Here is a 24,611-nt window from a genome sequence, read left to right as displayed (position 1 = left end):
AGTGTTCTTACTTGTGGTTATATCAGTTGCTTTAATATCATTTTTGTTCTAGGTGTTTATCAGAACTTCTCCCCCCTCATACTATGTGAAAGTGAAATACGGTTAGATATTTTCTAAATCCAAATTCAATATTATACGTAATGTTAGAATTGTAATTATGATAATAAACAGCATTATTAGTAAAAGTAAATAAGATACATATAATGAAAATTAACCCCTTAACATACAAAGACGTCCGTGACACGTCTTTTGTTTATTGCACCAAAATTGATTTTGAATTTTGGTTTCACATATAAATACAACCGAATATAGACGCTAGACAATCTTTTGTGCCTATTTCCTTTCAGCCGAGAAAAGTTGCCAATGGCGTATATCGGCTATTTCGTTTGCGTTTGCGCAAATTCATCATTTTTTTTTCAAATAATGATGAATTTGATCCAGCAAATCGCCCTCACCCAAAAAATTGGCAGAAAAACGACCACTTTCTGATTTTTAATTGGTACGTTAAGGGGTTAATGAAATTCAGTTTTTTTTTTCATTATTGTTAACAGATACAAAATATTGATTCAGATTCATTGACTTTTTAGATCAATACTCAGCCTCAGTAAAAATTAAGACATGATGAATTTGAGTATTCAGACCTAAAAAGACTCTATGCAGAACTCCATTTTATACTAGATTTGTTTACTAATACTTTCATCGGAATATAATGAACATCAATATTAGATTGTTTTTACTTAAAGTATTATGTTCATTCATAATAAAATGAATTTGCTGTTTTTCCTTCTTTCCTTTAGAGATGGAAGTAGCATGACTCCTGCCCACCATTACAGTGATTTCAAATTTAAGACTTATGCTCCTGTTGCATTTAGGTATTTTAGAGATTTGTTTGGAATTCAACCAGACGATTTTTTGGTAAGTGAAATAAATTGTGCCAATTTTTAATTGTTCAATTCTGTATTATCTTTTATTGATTCTTTTAATACATGAAGTTGACAAAATGAGATTGACCCTATTGGACTGAATCTGGCAGCACTTGATGAGAGATCAAATTGGAATATATTTCTAAATGATTTTTTTTTTTCTATAGATAGCTCTCACTGTAATTCTCATTATGAGCAACACAAAAGTCCCAACCAAAGTGCCACTTCTATGTATCGTACCTTACTATAATAAACTTTTCTTTTGATTTAATTATTTAAAAAAAAGTAAAAGCCATTAGGAAAAAGAAAACCAGGACGTCCTCTTAAATGATTCAGCGATGACTTCTAAGGCCGGAACAGGCCATGTTAGGCATAAATCCTTGATACGCATGATAATGATGAAAAAAAAAAAATAAAGATGCCAGTGGTTATGAGACAGTACTTGGTCTACTGCTGTTTAATTTCTACATTTGTGATATCGGAAATGATTTAATGGCAGGGGAATATTCAATTGTTTCCTGATGATGCCAAACTGGGAAGGGCAATAATTAAAAAAAAATTGTTATAATGAACAACAGGTTGTTTAAGTTGCCCAGCAATGTTGGCAGTGATAATAGTTGACAGTTCAGTGTGGCAAAATGTAAAATTATGCATTTTGGGATGGAAAAGGCTACAAGCTGTGTATTGCATAGATGGACATGGACTATAGGAAATTGAGGCTGAAGATTTGGAGTAAATGTTGCTGCACAGAAAGTTAAAATTTAGCGAATATATTTCAGAAATGAACAAAGCAGCTCAAAGAACCACTTAGATATTAAGAAATTCACTGACAAATGGAAATAAGGAAGTTATTATCTTTTTTATAAGTCTTTAAAGTGGTTGCATCTGAACTGCTGTGCACAGATTTGGTCACCTGGGTTTTGGATGAGTAATGGTAAAGAGGATCCAGAGACATGTGGACCAAAATGGTGAAAGGTAGGTTATGGACGTCTCCCTATGAGGATAGCTTGATGGTTTGTTGTTACAAAGTTCAGTATGATTAGGCAGTGAGGAGTGGATATAATAGAAACATAGTTGATGAAGGATTTTTTTAAAATGAATTCAGAGGAAACTTTTACATGACAGAATGGTGAGAGAGCAAGAGATCACCCCTGCAAGTTGTATAAATATGATTAGTAAGGGTGCAGGGACTGAATTTTTTGCTTGAAGCGTGGTGAATAAGTAGAATGGGTTACCAGAATCATGTTGGTTTAGGGACAGGTATGTTATAGACAGTTGGTGAATGATGGGTAACATAAGCCTCCTGCAGTGACATCTTCAGACTTCGTGGAGATGTCCATGTATAATAATTATTATTGTTACACCTTTATAAGCCAGAATTCATAATGTAATATATAACCTCTATAAAAATGTAGAGAATGTAAAGCACAAACCTTTGACCACATCTTACACCTGAAATTGCTAAAAATAGTTATACATTTTAGTTACAGCATATTTTCTGTTCTTCACTATTCAGCAAATATTATCTCTTTGTCTCTATTATTCACTGGACATTGACATTCCTGATTATCTGAACATCTGTGGTAGCTGACTGAAACATTTCACAAATCTACTTCCAGAGTTTTAGTGTCAGCAATTTATATCTCATCCTCACTAATGTGAATCAGACTGAAATTTGTTTCTCTCAATGACACATGTAATGGTATTTATTGCTACTCTGTTCAGCTAGAATGATATCTGCTTCTTTGCATGTAATATCTTGTAATTGAAGTGAGGAGTCATTCTGAATAAACAGCAGCATATGCTGCTGCTGTTGTCAGTCAGGTGCTCTGCAAACCATGTATCTTGTTATTGTAATCTGCTGCCCATACCTAGAGCCTATATCAAAAGTGTACGGTATTCAGTGGGATTAAAAAGTTTTTTAAATCAATCTGCACATTCACAGTTAGTGATGATAAAATTTGATTCTTTAAAGATACTTGTGACATTAGGATTATAAAATATACACGTTTACACAAGAATATTATTTAATTTGCCAAATATTTCAGTCTGAATGTTACAGACCATCTTCAGTGGTTACATAGGAATAGTTTTAAAAAGCAAGGTGGAATACGAACAATTGATCATTCACAAATAGAACGAGTTGCGTGATGTCATATCACTAAGTATTAAAAGAGTAAACATTTTTTTATCAGAGTCGTGATTAAATTAAAGATATTAATTCAGAAATTCATGTAATAATCTTAAATAACATTAGACTAATATAGGAAATTAAAAAAAAAGAATGTGTTATCCTGATTAAACTTTCCCAAATTTTTGATACAGATATACAGTCATTATGATTCAAGTTAGGATGTTGAAGTAAGGCCTCCACACTTTCTTTAAATAAATGTTCAAATTTATAGCGGCATCTGTGTAGGATGAGTCTCGAACCAAAGGATGTTGTGTTGAATGGATGATTGATGCTCTTGAATTATTTTTTCTATAGAGCATCCAGTTTGTCCAAAGTAGAAAAGATTACAGTTACACGGAACTTGATACACACCACGTAGAGACATAGTTGAGCGTTTATCTTTAGAAGAAAGAAAATTGGTGGATAATTTGTTAATAGGTGTATAAGTGGCTGTTAAATCATATTTCTTCAGAATTCTTGAAATTGGTTCTGAAATTCCGGAAATGTAAGGAATTGGAACTCGACGTATTGAATCGTTGCTGTTTTGTGTTGGATTGTAAGAATCATAAAGATGTTGTTTACTCTTTTCGGAGAAGCCATTTAGTTTCAGGTGATGTTTGATAGTCGGAAAGTTCTTTCTGTAATAAATGAGAAGTTAAATAATTAGTTTTGGCTCGTCGGATTAAGCATTTTATGATTCCTGCTTTTTGACAAGGATGATGGGCAGATTCTTTGAGAATATAATGACCTGTGAAAGTTGGTTTTCTGTAAACTGTTGTAAGAATACCTGAAGGTGAACGGATGAGGAGGACGTCTAAAAATGATAACTCGTCTTTTTCAATCTCCATGATAAACTTTATACGAGGATGTAAGGAATTGATACTGCTTAAAAAGGAAGGTAAGGAGTCTCTGTTATGAGGCCATACAGCAAAGATGTCGTCTATATATAACCCAAAAGGATGGTTGAGGGAATATGGATGAGAACGGGACTTCTTCTTCTAGATGTTCCAAATAAAAGTTGGCTAGAGCAGGAGAGAGTGGACTTCCCATGGCTGTTCCTTCCACTTGGTTGTAAAATTTGTTTTGACATAAGAAATATCCAGATTGCATTACGAAATCAAATAACTTTATAATGTCTTGTGAGAAGGTGTCAGCAAGTAATTCTAAAGTCTCTTTGAGAGGTACATTTGTATATAAAGATTCTGTATCAAAGCTAACCATAAGATCTGTAGGTAGGTTGTAGTGTGATATTTTTCAATTTATTTAAGAAATCCGAAGAGTTTTTCAAAAAAGAGCATATTCTCATATTTTTTATTCTTGAAAACCAGTTTTTTTTTTTTTTATAGACTGCAGAGATTAGATTAACTAACTCTAATAATAGTCAGGGTTTGGAAACCAAGTTACTGGGTTTAGCTATTTAAATCATTTTTAATGTGTAAAAGAGATAGATCTGTGTTTTGTATTGCAAAGGCAGCAAGATGAAAGATAAGTAATCTGCGTTAGTCTGTTATGTATAAAAATAATTTTAACTATCTTGCAAAAATGATGGTTTAGGAGGAGATGACTGAAAGTTTTCTGTTTTAACGAAGGTACTTGTTATCATATCTTTTCATTATTGCCCTTGACTCCATTTTCAAATTTACAGAAAATGGGTGCAAAATAACTCTTGAAGATTTGGCAAACCAGACCACATAAGCATTTACTGTACTAATTGACTCCTCATTGTCTGCTGAAGACTGCCTAGGTAATCGGTGTAAAGATGCAACCTTAATTGGATTAACTGTAAATAGCACTAAAACCCAAGTCCTAAGAAATAAAAGAAAACATTATTACGTAATCACATTATTCTTATTATTACTGCTACTCAACATCTCCAAGGACTCATCCTGGGAGTGCATTCTTGAAGAAGCAGATTACCTCAGTTTCATGTTGATACTCGAATATAGTGGAAAGAAAGCACAAAGCTCTTTGGCTTAATAAAAACTTATGAACGTGTTATCTGGAAGTCCAACAACAAACTAAATTCATCTCTACATAACTCCCAGGCAGGCATATTTACATGTGGTTCTCAGACAGAACATCACTACTCAGTGCACGTTTAGTTTGAGATTACATGCCTTTCATCAGTATTAGAATATACTTGGCAGGACCATATCGTCAGTACTGTCATTCTTGAAGAAAGCTGGCGAAGGCTTAATTGGTGAAAAACTGTGAATAACATTTCGTAAAAATCAACTGAAGATGTTTGAAACACTTCGGCAGGTACCTTTATCTGTATTCAATGTTCTTGATTTCTTCAGATGAATAAATGGAAACAGAAAAAGAGACAGACAATGAAAACAGTTTTGACAACATATAAGTTTCTTTTTGGAAATGAGACTCATTCACCAGCAGACATTTATCGGTTGACACAACCGAGTGATCTAGCTCATGTTCCTTTAATGATGTAATCGCCAAGAGTTTGTTGTTAAATCCTTGTTTCTATATATGTTTCCCTATTCATATGTATGAGCTTTGAATGAATAATAATCCTGTTTTGAGCTGTGGCTACCTTTCTCTATGGAGTAATAGTTTGATAAGTTGAAAATTGTGCTATTTAATATCAGTCTCACATATGAAATAAAACATATGGTAACCTAATGGTGAGTTGAAGGTTAAGAGAGAAGAAACTTACAGAAATTATACTTTTACGTTATGTACTTGAAATTCGGTTTATATTTTTGAGCAGACGTGTAAAAATATTTTTTTTATTAGAACTAAATTATTGGACATGTACATTCATAACATAAAGTAATTTATTTCTGCTTTGTTTAAATTGTACTTGTATACATTAATATTCATATATATATTTGTAGTTATCCATGTGTAATGAGACAATGAGGGAGTTAAGCAATCCAGGCGCCAGTGGAAGTATATTCTACCTTACTAATGATGATGAATTCATTATTAAAACTGTTCAACACAAGGAGGCAGAATTTTTACAAAAGCTTTTACCTGGTTACTATATGGTAAGCATATTAAAAATAAATAAAACATTACTCATCATCGTCAAATTCCTGAATGTACCCTCAGGTGGTGTTTAGGATATGATAGTACTACACGAAAAACTTACTTCATAACTAACTTCCTATCTACAATTTTCCTCCAAATAAATCTGTTACCTGTCAAGACTCCAACATTATCAGATTTAATATTTCTGTCTTCTAAGGCACTTTTTATTGTATCAATCCACCTATATGTTTTGCTAATCTTTCTTGTCCCATTCTGTTTGAATGACCATGCCACTTGAGATCAGCTCTGCTAACACATTACTGGATGCTAACAATGTCAAGTTCTTTCCTAATAATCCCCAGTTTTAATATGATATCTCCATTGATGCCATTTGTTCATGCCCCTAATTTTTCTCAGGATTCTCATATCTGCGGTCTCTACTCTTTGGTCAAGTGTTTTATTTCTAACCCATAGCTTCAGATCATAAGTTAAAATGGGTTTGAACACTGTCTTTTATACAGCTAGTTTAGTGTTTTGACTAATTTCTCTCTTATTCCAAATAAAAGTTTATTCAGCTGACTTCCTACCATATCAGTTTTGTGATTCTGTTGTCTATTTCCATATTTAATTTACCATCTTCACTTAAAATCGTGCCTAAGCAGCTGAAATGTTTTACTTGTTCTATAGGTTCTCCATTCACAATGCAGTTGATATTTTCAATGTTTCTGCCTATTTTCATTGTCTTTGTCTTTTTAATGCTGACCTTCATACCATATCTATTGCAACAGTTATTTAATTTAGTCAGGGAATCTTGCAGACTTCTACCAGATTTATTTAGAAGTATAACATCATCTGCATAAAGTAAAGAGCTGAAACATTTCCAATTTTGATATCAGGTTTAATACCACTTTCCTTCATAATGTGATCCATGTAGATAATGAATAACAGAGGGGATAATGTACATATCCTTGTCTGATACCAGATTTAACATTAAATCATCTTCCTGTACTTCTTCAATTGTAACTGCTGATTTACAACTCAAATAAAGATTGAGTATTGCTTGATATAATGCCCCATTGACACCACATAACTGTAGCGTTTCGAATAGCTGTTATCTTCGTACCTTGTCATATACCTTTTGCAGATCTACGAAAACTTAAATACAGATCTTTGTTATATTCCCACAATTTCTCAATTATTTGTCACAAAGTGAAAATCTGATTCAGCTTGCCTCTATTTGGTCTGAATCCAGCTTGTTCTTCAGCAAGCTTCCCTTCCACAATAATTTCTCAAGTATACTTGCATAAATCTTAAATTACTTGTTCCCTACTGAGTATTACCAGGAATACTCAGTAGGGAAATACCGCTGTAATTCTCACATTGTTTTATTTCCTTTTTTTTTTTTTTTGTATATGGGTACTATGAAAGCTCTATTCCAATCTTCTGGAATTCGTCCCTCTGTCCAGGCCTTCTGAACTATGCAGTGCAGCCACTGTAAGACTTATACCTCCATACTTGGGCATTTCTGGTCAAATATTATCTGCTCCAGCTGCATTTCCACATTTCATGCTTTTGCTGGCTTTTTCTACTTCAAGTATGGATATATTCCTGATTGCATGCATGTCTGTTAAGTGTTTTTTTACTACTGTGCTGTCATCACTGCTTGTTTCATTGAGCAATTTTTCAAAGTAATTACTCCATACATCAAAGATATCTTTTACTGCAGTTTTCATGTCACCTTTATTATCTCTAATTCCTTTTATAGCACTCTTTCCTCCATTTTGAGTTTCTTCAACAACCTCCAGAATATCTTGCCATCTTCTTGATATTTATTTTCTATGATCTTACCAAAGTCTTTCCATGACTTTTGTTTTGCTAGTTTTGCACAGTGTTTAGCTTTCTTACATTTGTCTCTGTATTCTCTAAGAGCAAAAGCTGACTTGTATGCTCTCTTCTTTTCTTTCACTGCCACTTTAACATCCTGTGTCCGTAATGGATTTCTGATTTTTCTATCCTTACAGACAACCTCACCACATGCCTCTGGTTGAATCAATCAGTGTTTTCTTCAGGTTAAAATTCAGTTTTATTCTGCTCAAGACTAAATGGTGATCACTTCCAATTCAAATCCTCTGTACACTGTAGTGTCATTCACCAGAGGGAAATCATCACTAACAACAATAACTTAGTCAATGAGACTTTTCTTATTCCTTTCCTCTTCTCTCCAAGTGAATTTGTGCACATTTTTATGTTGAAACATTGTGTTTGTAATAACCAGTTCATGTCCTGAGCAGAAATCCAACAGGTGTTTGCCATTATTAGCTTTCCTCTTTTCTCCAAATTTTCCTAAAATACTTTGGTATGTCTGACAATCATTTCCTACTCTGCTATTTATATCCTCAACAAGGACCAATTTTTCATTGTGTCAGTTGTTTTCTCTAAAGCCTCAAAATCTTTCTCCATAAAACATTACTATGTCCTGTAATTAAAATCTCTTTCTCCTTTAACTGGATGTCTATAATTTTTGACACTGTGCAAAAGTCTCCAGAACTCATTAGGTAATGAAGTCCTTTAATTTGAAAGACCTGAGTTTCATTCCATACCTAATGGGAAGAATTCTTACAAAGGTTTTTCAGCTGAAGATGAATTAGTCTCGTTCAGAGGCAGCATGATTTTCCCCTCCTAGAAACTTGATTTTTCATCCCACAAGATAGAGATGGACAGTAATTGATAACAGCAATGCTGAGTACCTGCTAGATTTTTATTTGAGACCCAGGCTACTTATCACCATTATTAAATAAAAGATGGCTGCAAATTCACATGGAGAGAAGATACAAGAAAAATCTCATTTCATCTAGTATATTTCTGAGCAGAATCATGTCCCGCTCTCTCTCTCTCTCTCTCTCTCTCGGGGGTGGGGGGGGGTACCTCCCACTTCTGCATTCATCAAGATTTCCTTTTTTACATTCTTTATGGTGTTCTCTGCTTTGGAATTCACTTCTTATTGGTGTTTCTTATCTTGTATGCATTTTTTTTTTATTCTGTATTTGCTATAGTACCCACTGATATCTTTACACTGTTCCTCTGCCCACTTTGATTTGTCTCTTATAACTGCATTCTTCACTTTATTGCATCTTTATTGCTTTTCTTTCTTTTTTGCAAAAAATATCTCATAATCTTCAATGCTCTTTTTTTTCTTGAATTAGCTTTAATATCTCTTCTGGTATCCAATTTTTCTTTGTCTTCTTGATTGCAGACACTGCTTTGTTGTCTCTTTCTTTGTTTGTTTTCCATAATGAATTTCAGTTCTTCCTTGAGCATTTTCCTGTACACATTCCCTGCTATTTCATCACTTATTGTCTTTATATCCTTTTGACTCTGAGGCTGTGCCCACACTTGTCATTTGAGTTTCAACTTCAATTTTTCATCCCTCATTTTCTGTCCTCATTGTCTGCCAATCCTCTCCAAAGATCAGTATCTCTCTCTCTTTTTTTGGTTTTGATTCCAGGATTACTTTCAAGTGCTATAGAATAGAGTACAATGCTGTAAAATAGAGTACAACCAAAGTTGCTACATAAATTTCATAGACTTTCGTCAGGCATTTGATTCAATCTGTAGAAGAGAACTATGGAAGAATTTGGAATTCCCAACAAAACCATAAGAATAATAAAGAATCTGTATGAGAAATCTGAAAGTACAGTACAAATGGAGGACACCTTAACCAACTGGTTCCACACAGAGAGCGGAGTAAGACAGGGATGCAATCTGTCACCAGATCTGTTCAATCTTACACTGGAAGAAGCAACCAATAAGGCCTTAAACAATGAAGACTCCGGAATCAAAATATATGGGAAAAATGTGACAAATTTAAAATTTGCAGACAACATTGCATTAATTGCAAGCACAGAAGAAAATCTACAGCGAATTTCTGATAAAATAAAGGAGGAGTGTATAAAATCTGGATTAAACATAAATATAGACAAAACAAATATTATGCAAATAGAAAAAAGAAGCACCAATCTGAAAATTGAAATTGATAGTAAGAATCTAGAGCAGGTAGAAAACTTCACCTGCCTTGGAGGAGTTATTGAGTACAATAGCAAAATTATATAAAAGATATAAACAGACGAATCATTCAAGCATCCCAAACTTTTGGACGACTTAATAAAATATGGAAGTCAAGAGACATCAAACAAGTAACAAAAGTAAGAATCTATGAAACAATGGTCCTCTCAATACTCCTCTATGGAAGTGAATGCTGGAATCTCAAAAAGGCTGAAGAGAGAAAATTATTACTTGCTGAAATGGGTTGGCTAAGAAGATTACTTGGAGTATCTCTGCTGGATCGACTAAGAAACGAAGACATAAGGAAACAACTAAAACAAGAAATAACAATAATAGACAAAATCCAAGAAAGAAGACTGCAATGGTTTGGCCATGGGAACAGAAAGACTACCATCTAAAGCCCTGAATACAACGATGGAAGGTAAAAGATCCAAAGGACAGCCCAGAATTAGGTGGATAGACAAAATAAAAAAGGACCTGAAAACCAAATCACAACAAGCGACACCAAACTGGACAGAATTGTTCGGACTCTCCCGGGACAGACATAAGTGGAAAGAGTTCATTCGGCCTCATCATTATCATTTACATAGATGATGGATGAGAGAAGAAGCTATAGAATAAATTTCTTCAGTACTTTCTGAAGTGGGTGAATAGACCTGGACCACTGATGTTTAAATGGTCTTGCTACAAAACTTGCCATTATCATTCTCTGATTCACTGTATCCTTATTAGTGCTTCTCTTCCTCTTTTACTGAGAAGAAATCCAACCCCTGCTTCATGTTTTGTGCTATTCCCAGACCAGACAATTCTTCTACCTTTCATCTTCCCTGACTATCCAGTACATCTTTGCTAATCCAAGAATGTTGAATTGCATTTCTCCATCTCCAAGTCTAGCTTTCCAGGAGTCATTAAAGTACAGACATTCCATGTTTCTACTGATAGTATATCTCTTGCTAGTTTGACTTATTGCACTTCTTTTGGTAGCTGACTTGTCAGTCCCAACCAAGCAATTGGGTATGCAAACATTAATTATTCTGGGTAACATCCTAGATAGCACGATGTACTTTTGTATTACCCTAGATTTCAATTGTTTTGTTTTTCCATTCAGTATACCAACTTTCATCTGACCAAACTTAATGGTTTGTTGCCAGCTCTAATGTAGGAAACAAATGCTGTTTGCATCTGCTTACTGTGAATCAAATGCTGCTGTTGCCTGTTGGTCTATATGAGGTATTTCATTTCCTTCCTGCCACTCATATCTGAGAGGCATTCCATTATCTGCCACCTGGGAGATATCCCCTACGGGGATAACTTGGTTTCACGCTCCCAAGGGATATCAAGCAGTAAGTTTATAAAATTGATGTTAATCTGGCTCTTTACCTTATGCTGATTATGTTATACTCTTAAATATATCTTGATCAAGTCTTCAGGATTTCTTAAACTCAATAACTACTGTAACAAATTTGACATCAAAATCAGCAATAGGACAAAACTTGATCAGTTGCATCCTGAATAGAGAACTTATAATACAAAGTAAGGCATTTCTGCTATTCAGGCACAATTTTCAGTGAAGATAGTAAATTAAAAATGGAAATAGACAACAGATTAATCAAGCTAGTATGTTATGAAGTTAAGTGAATAGATTTGTATGGAATAAGAGAGAAAGTATTCAAAATACAAAACTAGCTGTATACAAAAACTGTTTTAACCAATGTTAACTTACTAATCTGAAACCTGGGTTCAAAATAGAATAGTTAATCAAAGATTGGAAACCACAGATAGGATAGTTATGGCCACTTAAACAGAATAGGAGAAAAAAAGATTAGCAGTACAGATGTATAAATTAAAGATGCCAAGAAATTATATTCTTGGTTTAATCCTTTATCCAAGTGTAAGCAAACAAAGTTTGCACCTGAAGTAATTTCAGGACTGGGCAACTTGTATATAGAAGTTGATGACTTCACTTGCCTGAGTATCTCATAATCCAAAGCACATATCATTACAGACATGTATAATGCTGTGCATTATGAGAAGGGTCATTATCCAGACCGGTTTCAACTTTTGTTGAGGTATGTTTAAGTGCGGGAATACCTCTTCAAAAACTGGTGCAATTCCTCAGATTACCAACAAGTGACCCGAAGGATCATTTAACTCAGCAGTAGCTCCACTCAGTGACAGGCCCACTCCACCACTGAGCAGAGCCGCTCATATCTCAGGGAAAGCAACCACTTCAGCACAAAAGCACATCAGTAGGAGCCAGACCCAGTAGTGATACCAAGGTTAATGCAGAGGTCATATTTCTATATACGAGTAGCCAAAAGGTGTCACATCTTTTTATTAAAATATTCTGGATATAAGAATATAATTTCTTGGCATCTTTAATTTATGGTGTAACCAAGTGGAGCAACTTCTAACAATACTGCCGTGTTAAAAGGATTGCCTTAGAAGTCCAAAAAAATAAGATTTGACAGTATGCATAAGTCTGTTTGGAGGAAAATTGTTAATGGGAAGTTAGTGATTTTATGTAGTACTGTCATATTATCTTGTACATCTCCTAAGGGTACATATCAGGAATCTGATGATGAGTGTGAGATGAGTCATTATCAACAAATTCATTCTCTCAGTTAGTGTTTATAGTATTTATTGAAATGTTCCATTAGTAATTTGAATTTGTTATAATCCCACATAGGAGAGATTGTTCAACCTATTTTACTATGGTTTACTTAAGCTGACCATATTTTGATTTTCCCAAACCAGGATGCTTCTATACAAGACAAGAACTAGTATGACAAATATATTAATATTGACTTTTAACTTTAAATTGTTTAATTGGCATCAAAATAATTGTACATTTAAGCACAGTTCTTCCAAGAAAAGCAACCAAAACAGGTTTTTTGGAATAAAACTTTAAACTTTAAAAATAGTTTTTAGTTTATGAATGTTGATGAGATTAATTATTATTTTAAACAATGTTCGTAATATTTTTATCCACTGTCTTTATTCCTTCTGTGCTGTAATATATCACTCATATTTATCACTTGAGTGAACCTTCTTTAAAATTGTGTTGTTTTTTATTTTGTTGTAGAACTGTGTGCAGGTGAGTTCAATATTAATTTTACAATACAACAAACTTTTAGCAGGTGAGTTCAATATTAATTTTACAATACAACAAACTTTTAACAGCTGATTCCAATATTCTACTTTTTTCTTCTGGCCACAAATTGGTCATCACTGAAAATATTCTTTCGACTGGAGCAGAATACCAGGAAAACATAATATGTATTCTATGACACGAGAGGAGGTTACACAAATTTATCTTTTGGCTCTTGAGATGGGAGAACAATCCAACCCACTTTTCTTCACTAGTCAAGTTTTCTTCTGTTTGCCTCCTGTTTTCTTTTAAAAAAATTCTTAGCAATCACCAGCTCATCAAAAAGATTATCCACATCTATAGCTTCAAACCCAACTGCATCATTAACTTTTTCTGCAGACTTTTCTACTTCAGGCCATGATAAGGTGTTATTGTTGACCCAAGCAAAAGGATCTGGTGTCCTCACCAAAGCTGTTTTGCCACATTTCAATGTAAGAGATGTATCTCTCATCAAAGGCAGTAACTTTTGCATGACAACTGTACCATTAATCTGTCCCTCGTCTTCAAGTGATTGTAATAGTTTTTTTTGCTCCCTGTAGCAAAAATCTACTTTCTAGCCTTTCTTGAATGTTTGTTTTCACATTTTAGTTGCAGCTGCCTTTGTTATCTCCATAGCCAAAATGGTTTCATTGAAGAGACAGAACTGTCCATGCACAAACTACAGGTACATTTCTCCACACTCACTGTTGAAAAAATTACTTATAATCATTGAACAGTGCTCTAGTAAACAGAAATAAGACTTCAGTCTATGAATACTTGTACACTTTAATGATCAAGGCCTCAATGTCTATTGGAAGATCTACTGCAGTTTGTAGACAGTTGTGGACAATATGTGCCCCACAGCCAACACCAACAATATTTTTCCCCATCTTTCTTCAAACGTGCAAAAACATTTTCACCTTGGCATCTTACACTTCCAAAGTTGGTGTTCCAATTATCGCCACAGAATCCGACAATTTTAGCAGACAGTTTGTGTTTCTTAATGACGGCATTAAGTGATTCCGTCACCATTTCCGATATCTCACCAGGGAGTGTTTCAACATCCAGAAGTTTAACCTTTATTCCATAATCGGGCATGAAGTACCTCACAATGACTGGCAGTTCTTTTTGATATGTCTGTTGTAATTGTGACAAAATTACATTTCTCTAAGTCCTCGTAGAGTTCATCAATTACCACGGGTCCAGTTATGTTCAAGACGATAGCCTCGCATTTTGTTCTGGCAAGTGCAAATTTTGGTTCAAAAAGTTTCAAAATCAGTTTAGAAGAACAGTCAGATGTTCTGAAACTTACATCATGTGAAACAATGGAATGCAAATGTTGCCTTCTTTAACTACGATTGTTAGATCCTTTTCTGCAGGATCACTGTTTTTGAAATACAAATGCGTAGATAATGAAGAACAACCTGATGCCGCTAACAAACCAGCTTTGTGCTTAGCACTTTTCAAGTGATCTTTAATGTCTGACCATGCGCTACAGAGGAAACTGAGTCGCAATGATTGCATCACACCCAATCAACTTCATCACAATATCTCTTAAGAAAAGGAAAGCCCTTTTGTAGTTTATTGGTGAACTTACAATTCCTTTTAGGCATGACAGGGATAGGAACAAAGCAGAATTATAGCATAAATTAAAGCAGAACATTCTCAGCACACGTCAAGTTCATATTGTGAATAGTACTTGAATCACTACTAGAATGGACGAACAGCGTTGTAAACATGCACGATGCTATATCATGGACACACATGATTTGCACGCCTGTATAGATTCTGCATGTGCATAGTTTCATAGTTAGTAGTGGTCTGGCCACAATCGAAGTGGCCTTGATGCAGATCAATTACACATATTCTAGAGTTTAGCACAGAATTGTTATTTTTATAAACTTATTTGTTTTTCTATTTTTACTTCCCTCCCACTCATGATAATGTACAATAGCAATAGTAATAATATGCAATATTATGTTTTCCCGGGACAATTCACAAATCGACTGAGACCGTCCCGGTCAAATTAGGACATATGGTCAGCCTAGTTATACTAGTACCTTAGATTGTATTCTTTAAGAACTTGTAAGAAGGGGGACTGTTCCAGAGGATGGCATTAGAGGAAGAAAAATTTATGATCTTGGAATTAAACTTTGAAAGTAATGCACTTATTCAATATTAAGCATATTTTCAGTTGATAATTGATTGTCCCTTGAGCTAAATTTAAATTAGAATTTCTTCATAGTAGTGCTTCATGATTAAAGCATCACCAGAGGAACAAAATTAATGTATTTATTAAGTTGCTAATATTTTGCTGGATTTCAACCCTACATCTTCAGAGCATGAATGTGTATAATTGTGTGTATTCTGAAAATGCTGGTTTGAAATCCAATAAAATATTGCAACTTCAATGATCCATTTGCATTGTTCCTCTACACTGGTATTGCTTAAATCATGAAGCACTACTATGAATAATCACAAAGACAAGGTTTTCATTACATCTAGTGAAATTTTAATTTACTCTATCAAGTTTGTTAACTTTTCTTTTTCATCAGTATATATTGTAAGCCACCTGATAAGCAGATATTTAAGTTATAGTACATGAGTTTAGATGTGTCAGGTTAGAGAATTGTGCATGAGGGAGCAGTATCAAGGAAGTAGAAGGTTATAAGTGGGGACCCACAGGGCTAAGTACTGGGATCTACATTGCTTAACATTTATATCAATGACGTTGTCAATGGACTGCAGGGGAGTATTCAGTTGTTTGTAGATGATATGAAGTTGGGAAGGGTTATTAGTAATAGTGCAGAAGTAGTAGCCCTTTTGAATAAATTAGACAGGTGGGCAAATAAAATGGGAGTCAGTTTAATTCAACTAAATATGAAGTTTAAGTTGGGGATACATTAGTGGGAGTTTGCATACTCTGTTGGAGGAAGTGGAGAAGGCAAAGGGATCTTGGAGATGGTTAATGTTGATAGAAACTGATTCAGGGGACATATTGCAAAAGTGGTGAAGGTAGTCCAGGGGATTGCTATAATACTGAGAAGGATGCTGACGAACAGAGATAGAGGAATTGTGATTTCATTGTAGAAAGCCATGATCATACCCACCTGAGCTATTATGCCATTTGTTCCCCAGAATTTGATGGGGATAAATTTGTACAGAGATGGATAAACAAAAATGATATCAGGATTGTACAGTGTTAGTCATGAGGATAGACTGAGGGAATGTGGATACTGCAAAGTTTGGTAGATAGAAAGAGAGATGATACGATTGAGACATTTATACTGTTCAGAGGTAGTTACACGGTTGACACTGGAGAGTTATTTCATTTGGCGAAACAAAGGGAAGGATGAAGACAAGGGGCATTCCTGTAAGTTGCAAAAGGAAGTTGTAAACAAGAGGGTAAGGAGTGGATTCTTTGCATGAAAGGTGGCTGAACTGGAATGCATTGCCTAATAGGATGGTGAATGCATTCAAGGAATCTATGATAGGCTTTATGTTGTCTAAGATGGGCTTCCCATAATGAATCTTGTGACTCCATAGAAGTTCTGAATGATGATGATGATGATAATATGCTGTGGTTGGAGAATGAATCATCTGGTTGTTGTTGCTGTATGACCTGAAGTTACATTGTTAAATAAATGCATTTGTTTCAAGATATTTATTCAGAATTGGAACATTTTTATCCTCTTCCATGATGTTTTCCCTATCATTTTATGATGATTATATGTAACTCTAAATGATATTGATGTATTATTTTTACAAATAACTATCTTAACAAGCTTGCATATCTCAGTAAAAATCTGACATTGTATATTGAAATAAAATGTTAAAATGAAATGTCATTTAGATAATTTATGGTGAGAAACTTGTCTGAAAATATCTTTCCTATGTTAACATCTTAACATATTTTATTTGTTTCATTTATTTAAGGTGAAATTTGTGGATCTGTATTTTTTAATTATACTTAAATGCAGTAAATAAAGCAAGTGTAGACTTAGTGCTTTCCCCCCCCCCCCATCCTAGCATTCAGTTCTTCACTATCAGTGACTCCAAAAAAGAAGGGGGGGGTGAGTATCAAGTCATGTAATTCATTATAAATTTAATTAATAGAAAAATTGGAAATTTAGTTACTTCATTTATTAGAAAAATCCCTGATTTTCTTTTCTCTTTCTCTCTTTTATAATAGAATCTTAATCAGAACCCTAGAACACTGTTACCAAAGTTTTTTGGCCTCTACTGTTATCAGGTAAGTGTTGGTTCCCAAAAAATGTTGTGAGATTACATCCTGTTCATAGATGTTATTGATTAACTTTATCATTTTCTGTTACAACCATAAATTAGAATGTCAGAATGCATTTAGAGCACAAAGTATTATTATTACACGACACCTCCAGGGAGTCCTAAGACTCATTGAGGGAGGGCGCCTACTCTACATCTCTCTCTCTCCATCATCTACACCAGCATCATCTACTGCCTACCACTAGTATTTTTGCAGACAATCACAAACATCCATGCTCATGGTTGGATTTGAACCCACAGCCTTTTGGCTCGAGAGCAGATATGCTGACCACTCGGCCAACCAGGCCGGCATATTGTCTGTGATGAGTATTGAAAGAGCACCATATCCACCACAATACAATTCAGATTGGTACTGTGGTGAATACAATACTTGTCTGTGATAAGTATTGAAAGAGCACCATATCCACCACAATACAATTCAGATTGATACTGTGGTGAATACAATTTGTTTCTTATCTGGGTCCTCCCTCCTTCAGTTCTTACCATATGTTATGCCAGTCTTCTTCTTTCAACTTGACTTACAGCTATCTTTATGATTTTTAAAATAGTGTACTTATTTCCTAGGAAAATAAAAAATATCATTATACAACTTAATAACTTCATTTGGAATCTCTTGCTTTTCAATTAGTACTTAGGATATCTTCTTTATGGATGCCTTCCTTTGTAACAACATCCATTGTTTTTAAAAACATGATAAAGATGATCGGGGATATTAGTTCACTCCATAAAATTAGAGTACAGCACAAACCACTTCCTGGTCTCTGTTGCCTGATACAGAGTATAATGACATAAACGTTTTTATTTTTACATAGGACTTTCCTCACAATTAATCTCAACATTAATGTATAATGCACTGTACTCCTCCCTTCTGAACCCTTCTTGTTCATCTTCTAGATTTTCTTCCATTTATTTCCTTATTTTCTCTATTAATATCATAAGTCATTTATCTACACTACCCCTTAGAGTGATTGTTCTGTAATATTTTGCAGTCCATTCTGCTTTTTGTGAATAGGTATTGCAGTTGATCTTGTCTGTTCTTTTGGCACTTTCCATCTTTCTATGACTTCAGCATCTATCCTGCATTCTTGTCATTCCCTGATATTTTTGATTCTTCAGATTCTTTATTATCTTTACAACCTCTTCCCTCAGCACATCTCTCTCTCCCTCAGTGCCTGATGGTGATATTTTTCAATTCACAGGTCAACCTCCTTTGGTGGACCTCTGTATCTCCTTGTGTCCTGTGTAACTCTGAGCAGCATCCATTTCCCTCTCCCATTTCTTTTATGTTCATCAGAGCTTTCACATTTTTTGTCTTTTATGGTACTCTGCTTTGGATTCCATTTCTTATTGATGTCTCTGATCATTTTGTATATTTCTCATTTTCTTTGCATTGCTCTTTTAATTACTTTGTCTTTTTCTTCTTTTTAACTACATTCTGTACTTCATTGCACTGTAGCTCAGTACCTTGTTTTCCACTTCCAGTGAAATAAATCTCCTAATCTTTAATTCCTCCCCCTCCCTTGAATTAGTCTCTTGTGAAATCCACCTCTTCCATGGCTTCTCTATTCCCCTGACCATTGCATCTACTGCCCTCTTGATTGTGGAAACTATTTTGTCATGTCTTTCTTCAATGACTCCTCCATAATAGACTTCTTTGGGTACTGTGTTATATACTTTCTCTGTGATTTCCTCACCCAACTTCCTTTTGTTTTGAAACTGTGCTGTCTATTGCCATATGAGCTTCAACTTGATATTGGAAGTCACCAAGCTATGATTCACTCCATGTATGTCCCTTGTAATGTTTGGTACTAATGTTGGCTGATATGGCCCATCCCTTTCTTATCAGTATGCCCAGAATATTATTAAGACAGACCTCCAGGGAATCAGGGACTCATTGAGGGAAAGCCATATACTACACGCACCAGCTCTCATTCTTGTTCTTCAATTCATTCATGATGCTTGCACACACAACATCCAATGGCAGTCCATTCTAGTCACGCACCACTATGATACAAAAATTTAGATCTCGCTCCTTCTTAGCTGCATTCATTCTCAGCTTCCAAGGATGCCCTCTTGTCCTTTCCCCCACCCTTGAGAAAATAAAATTTCATCAATTCAAATCCTGTATGATCCTTTCAGAAGTTTGTAAGTTTCAATCATATCAGCCCCCCCCCCCCCCCTTTCTCCTGTTTGCTAGTGGTTACAGTCTACAAATTCTCAATGAGTCTTCCACAATCCTGATATCATTTTTAACATTCCTTTGCATTCTCTCTCTCTCTCTCTCTCTCTCCACTGTATTAGAATCACAACGGAAACCATGAGACCCATGCACAGTAGTCTAAGTGAGGTCTTATCAAGACCTTGTAAAGAGGCTAAATGACAATCTTATCTTTACATGTGAACATTTGTTTCAGCATTCCAATTATCTTTTGAGTTGTATTTGCAATCTTTGCTACATAGCCCCTGAACAACTTCCATTCTACAAACACACCAAGATCCCTCTAAGCCTAAGTCTCAGTTTCTTCTAGCATAATATGACATTGGATATCTAATCATGCCCAAGTGCATGACTTTACATTTACTGACATCCATTTTCCCATGTTTACAATTACCAATTCAAATCATTCTGCAAGTATTGCATTTCAGCTGCATTCCCAATTACCATACCTATCACCACACAGCTATTTGCATCATCAGCAAATAGCCGTATGTCACATGCCAAATCCTTCCCAATGTCATTTATACAGATTGAATAATAGTGGACCAAGGACTGATCCTTGTGGTACACTACTGGTTACCTTAAATTTTGTAGACTCACATCCCCTGTATATCACTTTTTGATAACCGCCAGTCAGCCATCCTCTTATCCATGCTAATATTTTATAATCCAAACCCATATTCTCCAATTTATGCAGCAGTCTTCCATGTTGTTTTCTGTCGAAAGCTTTAGCAAAATCCAAAAGTATGGCGTATCCATTCCTCTTGTCTAGCTCAATGGTAACATTATTATGTAATGTGAAGAAGTTGCTAAAACATGAAATTTGAGATGTCACACTTAGCTCTTTGCTTTATGCAGATGATGTACTCCTAAACACATCTAGTGCCAGTCTTCAGAATTCACTAAATAAATTGAATAACAGCTATAACAAATTTGGCATGAAAATTAGCAGTAAAAAGACCAAAACTATGAAAATAGGCAGCAACATGGGAAAACTTCAGCTGAGTTCTGAATGGATATCCTATAGAACTAGTAAAATATTTCAACTAATTAGGCACAATTTTCAGTGAAGATGGCAGGTTAAATCGCGAAACTTACAACAGAATAAGTAAAGCTGGTATGAGTAACCAGCTTAATAAATTTATATGGAATAAGAGAGAAGTTAGCCAAAAACACACCAAACTAGCAGTATACAAGATGGTTTTCAAACCATTTTTAATTTATGGATCTGAGAATTGGATTAGAAATAAAGCACTTGATCAATAAATATGAGGGTGCAGAGAAAAATTAGGGCAGTGAACCGATAGCACAAATGGTAGAATCATATTAAAAATGAAGATAATAGAAAGGAACGTGACTTTATTAGCATTCAAGAATGTGTTAGCAGAGCTAATCTAAGGTAATATGACCACTTAAATAGAATGGGTGAAGAAATATTAGCAAAACAGGTGTTAAGAGACCCAGACAAAAACCAAGGTTTAGGTGAATTGATTTCGTCAGAAGTGCCTTAGAAGCACAAAATGTTAGTTATGACAATATTGAAGTGCTAACAAGTAATAGATTGATTTCAGGAAAAATTGTTGATATAGATTAATAATAAGAGCCTCCATAGCTCCTTCGATATAGACGAAAGCCTTTGGTCAGAAAAACCTGGGTTCGATTCCCATCAGTGACATGACGAACCTTTCTCTGTTCTCTTTCGATGAAAGGGGAATTAGCTGGTCTCATACGGTAAGGGATTTTTCATCCCTCAGAATGGGAAAGCCAGTCCTGTGAACACACTCATCTACAGACAGGACACACTGGGTTGGCATAGGGCTTAACCACCTTATCCTCAGGTTGTGGTTGCAAAGTCCAAAAATACTTGGAAAGATCGTGGGCACTTAAGTGCATTTAGGACCACTGATAGGATAGATTAATAATAATGTAAACTCAATCATGTAGTGCTGTCATAGTAGAACACCCCTTTGAGGTACATATCAAGCAATTGATGATGATGGTTCTGTCACTTGTTTGATTTAACAGTTTTTCAAAGTAATTACTCCAAACATCAAGGATATCCTCATCTTCAGTTTTCATGTCACATTTATCATCTTTGATTCCTTTTATAGTATTCTTTCCTACATTTCTAAGCTTTTTCAATACCCTCCAGAATATTTTGCCACCTTCCTTGATATTTACCTCCTATATTTTTACCAGTCTTCCAATGACTTTTGTTTACCTACTTTCACACATACGTTAGCGAACAAATTAATCTGAACAAACTGAATTTTCGTAAAAATGTTTGGTTTAAGTTTGTTTTTTATTTCAATTCACACCTGTTTTGGTTTCAGTTTACTATTTTTGGTTTTCTTAGTTTCGCTATTTTGGTTGAGTTCTGTATGATTTAACTGTTTAAATGTCTCTATGATGTGTATTAATAGTGTTGTGTGTTTTTAGTACTGTAAACAAGTTAACATTCATAGTTTTTTATTCCTTTTGTGTTGCTACAAAATAGATACAACAAAATATAGAAGCAATAGGATGACCTCTCCTATTGCTTCTGCCTTAGTATCTCCACTGGGCCTGGCTCCCACTGACGAGACCTCAATAAAGGTCGAAACCGGTATGGGTAGTGCCCCCCCCCCCCTTAATGCATAGCAGTAGGCATGTCTGCTAGGAGATGTGCTGTGCATTATGGGAGATACTGAGACAAGGAGTTGAGAGCTTGATCCACCTTTGCTGCAAGTTGATATAGATTCTAGATGCATAGTTGATATAGTTGAGAGCTTGATCCACCTTTGCTGCAAGTTTCCCAGTGTTGTACTACCTTACCTCAGTTCTGAAGATATTTTCAGGCGCAAACTTTGTTTGCTCACACTTGGATAAAGGATTAAACTAAATTTATTATTGAGTCATCTCCATGACTCAAAGACAAATTGCTAATGAGTGTGGTGTTGGTTTGGGTATTGTTAATGTGATTTTAAAGAGGTTTAGTGAGACAAGTACCTTTTCTCCTGACAGAAAAGGAAGAACATGTAGGCAAAAAAGAAAAACTACACTTACTCAAGATCATTTATTAGTTAGGAAAAGCAAAATGAATCCAAGATTGTCTGCTGTAGATTTGGCAGCTAGTGAGATTGATGTTTCTGACATGACAGTCTGTTAAAGATTGTTGGTAGCAGGGAGGACTGCCCACAGACCAAAAAAGAAACAGCTGTTGATGAAGACCATGCAGAAAAAGAGGCTCCAGTGGGTGAAAGTGTACAAAGATTGGACTGTTGAGAGATAGAAGAAGGTGATATTCTCTCATGAGAGCCATTTCTTTGTCCAAGGAGAGCGAGTACCCTACATTCGCAAATCAGCGGCTAAGAAGACTCCTGCCCATCTTCAACAAGCTCCTAAACAGCGAAATAAAAATATGTTCTGGAGTTGTTTTACACATGACAGTCCAGGATCACTTGTGCCTGTTGATTGATGGTATGAGGAAAAGTGGCAATACATAAAAATATTGAAGAAAAGATTGGTCTCACAGATCTAGAAAGACAAAGAACTCATCTTCCAACAGGATCTCACTCCATGTTACACTTCAAAAAATATTGATATTGTCGAAAATTGCAACATCCAATTACTTCAGTGGCCAGGTAACCCCCCTGACATTAACCCAATAGAACATTTGTGAGCTATAGTGAAAATGAGACTTGGAAAATTAAATTGTGATACATAGGATAACTTAAACTGAATACAATCCATTATTAAGTATGGTTTCGAGATGCAGAAATAAGAAAATGTGTTCTACATTGGTAGAGTCCATGACTAAGCGAAGAGGAGCACATAAATTATTAGGTAAAGTTGCAGTTTAATTTTTGTACTTTATTTCTTGCAAAATTAAAATTTTTTCTCTAAAATGTGAGTATTTGGATTAATTTGTTCACTACTGTGCCTTAACTCTGTTACATTTTTTTCTGTATTCTTTTAGAGCATATGCAGACTTATTTGTTAGGAACTTTTGGTATGCTCTTATTTTTCTATCCTTGCAGACAACTTAACCATGTGCCTTCTTAACTGAATCAATCAGTGTTTTCTTTAATTTTGCCATTCAGACTCCAAGGTTTGTTTCTTGTTTTTGAGGTGTTTCATTCTTCCTTCAATAATGTTTGTATAGTTGGATCTACAGTTTACCTGTAAAAGCTGCTCAACTTTAATTATTTTTAAAACTTTTTACACACTTTTTTTTTTTTCAATGTAATATTCAATTTTATCCTGCTTAACACGTTCATTGCCAATCGCGTAATGCGAGTTCTCACCAAACAGCCGATCACGCGTTATCTTGTGGACGGTGCTGTTCGTTACGTTCATTGCCAATCACGCAATATTGGTGATGCGAGTTCTCACCAAACAGCCGATCGCGCATTATCGCGTGGACGTCGCTATCAAGTTTCTAAGCGGAATAGTATAGTGGCCACAGCGAAACGGCGCGTAATATTTATATTGGTCACTAGGGAAGGGATCGACTTTCGTGGAGTAGGGATGGCCGCCAGCCATCGTCTATTGTTTATGTTAGCCAGTGCGCACAGTGGCGGCGTTTGGACAAGGCGACGACGCGACGATTTTGTTTAGTTATTCGTTGATTTAGCGTGCTTGAAGTTTGTGGTTTTTATTTATTTTGAGTATTGTTTTTTTTTTAGTAAGTTCCCTATAAATGTTGATTTTTGATAATTATTTTTTTCTATTTGTACGTTATTTTTAAAAATTCTATGTGATTATAAAAGACTGATAATTAAAGTTATAATTATTATATTTAAATGTTTTTTATTTATAAAATATATA

The 24,611-nt window shown here is 34.9% G+C and overlaps 1 protein-coding gene across 1 annotated transcript in view; it reads left to right on the top strand.

Moving 5' to 3' along the window:
- LOC150098880 (phosphatidylinositol 4-phosphate 5-kinase type-1 alpha-like) overlaps positions 1–24,611 on the top strand; it is a 322,543-nt gene that overhangs the window by 59,973 nt on the left and 237,959 nt on the right. The window contains exons 5-7 of the mRNA XM_090405835.1: positions 798–915; positions 5,952–6,104; positions 17,472–17,531. Of these exons, the coding sequence (XP_090261961.1) occupies positions 798–915; positions 5,952–6,104; positions 17,472–17,531 (331 nt within the window). The remainder of the gene's footprint in view (positions 1–797; positions 916–5,951; positions 6,105–17,471; positions 17,532–24,611) is intronic.

This window comes from Typopeltis vanoorti, chromosome 15 (genome assembly GCF_054136105.1).
Source record: "Typopeltis vanoorti isolate ZY-2024b chromosome 15, IOZ_Tvanoo_1.0, whole genome shotgun sequence".
NCBI lineage: Eukaryota > Metazoa > Arthropoda > Arachnida > Uropygi > Thelyphonidae > Typopeltis > Typopeltis vanoorti.
Note: the sequence above shows the minus strand (reverse complement) of the source record. Positions and strands in the feature narration are given on the sequence as shown.